The sequence below is a fragment of the Bombus vancouverensis genome, chromosome 2, assembly GCF_051014615.1.
Source record: "Bombus vancouverensis nearcticus chromosome 2, iyBomVanc1_principal, whole genome shotgun sequence".
Classification (NCBI taxonomy): Eukaryota; Metazoa; Arthropoda; class Insecta; order Hymenoptera; family Apidae; genus Bombus; species Bombus vancouverensis.
In genome coordinates, this window is record NC_134912.1 from 5,591,118 (window position 1) to 5,596,022 (window position 4,905).

At 28.4% G+C, this 4,905-nt stretch overlaps 2 protein-coding genes across 3 annotated transcripts; one reads left to right on the forward strand and one right to left on the reverse strand.

Moving 5' to 3' along the window:
* Positions 1-206: 206 nt before the first annotated feature.
* Positions 207-2,240, forward strand: Rnft2 (ring finger protein, transmembrane 2). The gene is made up of 5 exons (XM_033343169.2): positions 207-576; positions 672-753; positions 834-1,547; positions 1,615-1,830; positions 1,905-2,240. Exons 2-5 carry the CDS (start codon positions 682-684, stop codon positions 2,136-2,138), a joined length of 1,236 nt encoding a protein of 411 aa, XP_033199060.1. The 5' UTR covers positions 207-576; positions 672-681; the 3' UTR covers positions 2,139-2,240.
* A 521-nt stretch (positions 2,241-2,761) lies between these two features.
* On the reverse strand, positions 2,762-4,549 carry LOC117161546 (uncharacterized). 2 transcript variants are annotated; one of them, XM_076627795.1, is made up of 3 exons: positions 4,312-4,549; positions 3,105-4,254; positions 2,762-3,022 (listed from the first exon to the last, which is right to left on the reverse strand). In XM_076627795.1, the coding sequence occupies exons 2-3, from the start codon at positions 4,232-4,234 to the stop codon at positions 2,893-2,895; spliced, it is 1,260 nt and encodes a 419-aa protein (XP_076483910.1). In that variant the 5' UTR covers positions 4,235-4,254; positions 4,312-4,549; the 3' UTR covers positions 2,762-2,892. The 2 variants fall into 2 exon arrangements, with proteins under 2 accessions (XP_076483910.1, XP_033199057.1); XM_033343166.2 differs by having other exon boundaries at positions 3,105-4,549.
* Positions 4,550-4,905: the final 356 nt, after the last annotated feature.

Below are 4,905 nucleotides of genomic sequence, written 5' to 3' on the forward strand. Positions count from 1 at the left end.
ATTGAACCACCACAAACCTGAAATTTACTTTAATTTATAGTAAATGATGGAAAGCAGATAATATGAAACTTAACAAAGTTACCCACATATATTTTATACTTATGCATGAAGTACTTATTGAACGAATTAATTAACAAGTTATAATTTTAAACTTAGCGCTTATACGTGTGTATATTCGTAGCTCTGATGGTACATACGTATCGGTTAAGAATAATCTTAAAGAAAATGGCGCAATTCGATATCTTTCTACGTCAAAAATTATGAATCAAACTTTTAAAATTATCTATGAAAGTACAGTAATAAAAAGTATAAAAGTTAATGTTTTGTAATGAGTTTCAAATTAAATATTCAATTATGAAATGAATTTGATACAAATTTCTAGTATGTCGGTTCCTTTTTGTGGTTATACGTCCTAATATTAGATTTTTAGTATACAAAAATGCCTTTTCTTCTACTCTGCAGTTTATCAAATGTGTTAATACTAATCATATAATTATATTTCTAAGGACTTAAGATAATTTATTTTGACGTTAATCGATGCTTCCTAAAGAAAGCGTAATGAAAAGGTTCTATACTGTATGTATATATTTTTCGTGCTGTACATGTTGATAATAATTTTTGTATTTACGTCAATCTATACCATCTATTTGCATAAAAGATTTAAATTTCAGAAACACAACAATGGAACATTCTAGAATATTTTCAAATAATATATCTTCTACTATAGATGAAATTAGGCCCCTTATAGAAAATGTATTACAAATATATTTTTAATATGTATCTTACAAATTTTTATACAAACATAATATTAATTTAATTATTTATACTTGCAGCAACCAGGCATTTCATTAAGCACATTATTGAACATTCAAAGAGTTCAAACTCCTACAGAGCCTGTACCTCTTTCATCTGATAATTATATCATTGATGTTGAAGATCAATCAATGAATGATGTTTCAGTTCATGATAATCATCATCATCATCAAACAACTGCAACAGACAATTTTTTAAATAATATCCGTGAGGCTGCTAATGAAGTTGTGGGTGAAAGCCAAAATAATAATAGTAATAATGTTATTAATCATAATAACAATAATAATAACAATGATATAGAAGACGCTACAGCAGAGGCAGTACGAATTAGTCCACGAACACGTGCATTCTTTAAAGGACTTAAAAGATATATTCCTTTTGTTCTTATTCTTTTTGCCAAAGGCCTGTATGATCACAGAGCCAATATATTAAACTTTATAGTATTAGTTGTTGTATTTAATTATACTAATAACGTTGTAAAACGTGAAATTGCAAAACAAAACAATAAAAGTTGGCTATCACTCTTAGTTATTACGTGTTATATTATTGGATGTATAGTTTTTATTCATTTTGAATATGATACATATCTATTTTCTTCATATACACAATCTCTTAGCATTTGGGAATTACTGTGGTCAGTTTTAATAAAAGATCTTGTTTTGAAATTGATTACTATTATTTTTAAAGTTTTTTTAACATGTTTGCCTTCAAAACTTTTGGCTCTTCGAAAAAGGGTAAGTTCTACTATGGTTATTAAATATTATTAGTTAATTAGGAAATCAAATGACAATGTTATTTTAGGGAAAATATTTTGTTATGGTGGAGGCATCATCTCAACTTTCCCGATGTGTTGCACCTATTCAACCATGGTTATATTATTTTTTTGAAAGTTATCAAGGTTCAGAAAAGATCTTTGGAGTATTACTTTCTTTATTGTATATAGTAAGCAAAGGAACTGATTTATTTTCATGTATAAAATTATTTCAAACTGCTATTTGGAAGCTATTTCAAAATGTGGTATGTTTTATACTTTCTAGTAAATAAAAGAATATAAATTTATGAAACAAAATTAATAATTAACTGAATTACAGAATTTAGGAGTATCGCCATCGAAAGAGCAATTAATAGCATCCGGTGGAATTTGTGCAATTTGTCACGATCAATATTCAATGCCCGTGAGATTGCAATGTAAGCATATTTTTTGTGAAACATGTGTTTTAACTTGGTTGAATCAAGAATATTCGTGCCCATTATGTCGAGCAATAATCGCAGATGATCTTTTGTATCGAGATGGTCATACAAGCCTTCTTGTTCAGCTCTATTGACTTTCATATATAGTATATGAAATTGTATTTTTTCACTACTAATTGTACTCAATAAGAATTTGTATTAAGCATTTAATATATATAAAACGAAACTTTTTTAAATGCTTTATAATAATGTTATCTTTACATTAATCACTTATCAGTTATCCTGATATCCATAGAAAAAAAGTAATCTTTATATTTCGATAATTAAAAAAAATTATCGGAAGGTTATATAAATTTAACAGATGTGTAATATAACTTGTATATACGAAACAGGAAAATTATTCATATAAGAAAATAAAATTTATATCTTGAAAGTGATTTACCAATTATTAATTAATTATTTATTTATGAAAATAATGTAAGTGGTTCATCGAAATAATGAATAATTACAAATTGTCTTCATACATATTATTACATTATGTTTAGTGTCTTTATAACGTATTCAAAGGTGTGATTTTTTTTATTTCATACATGATAATGAACACAAATTGTCATAGTGTGAAAAAAATATAACTATATAAAACTGGCTTAGAATCTAAATTATATTCGTTGCTGATTATATTTTAACATTTGGTCGTTAACGTTCTAGATAAAACGTTGTGTGCATGTAATATAATTAAAATCACACTCGAAACAGGTTTCATTGATGTACAACGTATAAGTATTTTCTCTGAGACATTACAAAACATATTGTCATATAGGACTTTAACACTGACAATAAAGTAATTATTATATAAGGGTATTTTTTTAGCATACATAGAAAAATAGTTCATAAAACACTGGCTTTCAAGCGTGCTTGGAAGTACTCTCCATCGCCTTTAGTTGCTTGCTTGTTTATCTCTTTATGACGCTCCCTACTTACTAGTTCTTCTAAGACTTCTCCATCACCTTTAATTAACCTGTGAAAGCATTAACTTACATATAAATATATATTTTTTATTTACACACTGTTAATATATTTGCATTTTTTATTAAGAATACCTGTATCTTCCAGTTTCTTCATCATAAACTCTACGTATTACACTCTGCTTTTTTTCCCATTCCTCTTTTGTCATTGGTGCCATTGCTTTTGACTTTTCAGATACTTCTTGTGAATTATCTTTAGAAACACTTTCTTTGGGTTTGTCAGTATTTCGTGTTTTTTTCTTAGATTTTTTCAATTTCTTCTTCAATTTTTTCTTCATCCTTTTCTTCTTCCTACGCTTTTTCATAGCCTTCTTTAGTTTTTTAGTTTTTCTTCTTGCTTTTTTGCGTTTTTTCTCATTCTCAGAAGTATCTGTACTGCTACTACTACAACTACTGCTGCTACTGTTACTACTAGAACTGCTGCTAGTACTGTCAGTACTACTGCTAATGCTTGAGGAACTTGAGGATGACAAAGATCTTTTCCTCTTTGATTTCTTGCGAATATGGTCAGCTTTATCTTGTATGTCTTCATCTCTTTTCTTTTCTTTTTCCTTTATATGAGTCTCATCTGTATCTTTCCTTTTTGACTCTGCTTTTTCAGCACTAGTTTGTTTTACATGTCTTTCCTTCGATTCACTCTCCCTAGATTGTTCACTAGACTCCTTTATGTTTCTTTGATGATCATGATCCATAGTGCTTCTACTTCTAGACCTATCATAAGGTGGTCTTCGACTGTTATGATTTAAGAATCTATTACCTCTCCTTTCATTATTATACCTATTATATTGCAAATTATTGTGTCTATTTCTATCATAAAATCCAGAATGTTTATAAGGTCGATATCCAAAAGTACGTTTACGATTATCCAAATATCCACTCCGCCCTTTATAATATCCTCTGCCTTCCCTTGGATTCTGTCGATATGGTCTAACACCATTTTCATATCTTTTATCCCACTTGTCGCTTCTCTTTTCCCTATCATTTTGGTGCTTAACCTCGTGACTGGAAACACTAGATGAACTGGAGCTGCTAGAACTACTCCTATGCTTTGACTTTTTCCTTTTGTCCTTACTGCACGTGTTACGTCTTTTTTTCTTAGAATCAGAATCATCACTCTGTGAAGACATTGATTGTTTCCTCTCTCTTTCGTCTTTCGATTTTATACATTGTTCTGGTCGTAAATCACCTTTTTCTCTATTACTCATCGTAACGTATTATTTATTCTCTAAATCAATTAAATTCGTATTAAACTTAGATATTATGTCTTTTAACATTTATTTACCGTTTAATTCCATCTACAATTAACCTCCTACATTATAATCGAAGGTTTTTTACTACGAAGTGTTCTCATACGAAATAATATATAAGAACCACATATAAGGGGATACGTTAACAACAAAATACCATAAAATAGTTTTTAAATGCATATGCACTATCAATATTCTAGTACATCCCGCTAGAACGTAACTAACCTCGATCTAACAAATTACAAAAGTCTCCTTCATCGATTTCCATTTCAAAAATTTGTCAAAACTTAAGGCAATTTTTCATGATATAGTGACGTAAGATATTTAGGGTTTTTTGTTACTACATTTCCATCCATTGGCAATGGTTCATTAATTCCTATAATTAGGCGCTTGGTTTACAAACATCACGTAAATGAAATATTTTAATCTTTAATTTAACAATTGACAGTAACTTTTTTCTTACTAAAATTTATTTCTTAAACATATTTACTGCTTTCCATGACTAAATATTACTGTAACTCTTTAGAAAAAGGTTCTTGATTTTCTTATTAACGCATTTTGATTTTTGCAAGAAACCTATATTCTACTCTTATATAGATAATAAATTTTCAATTGTTTTATCTCTTTTC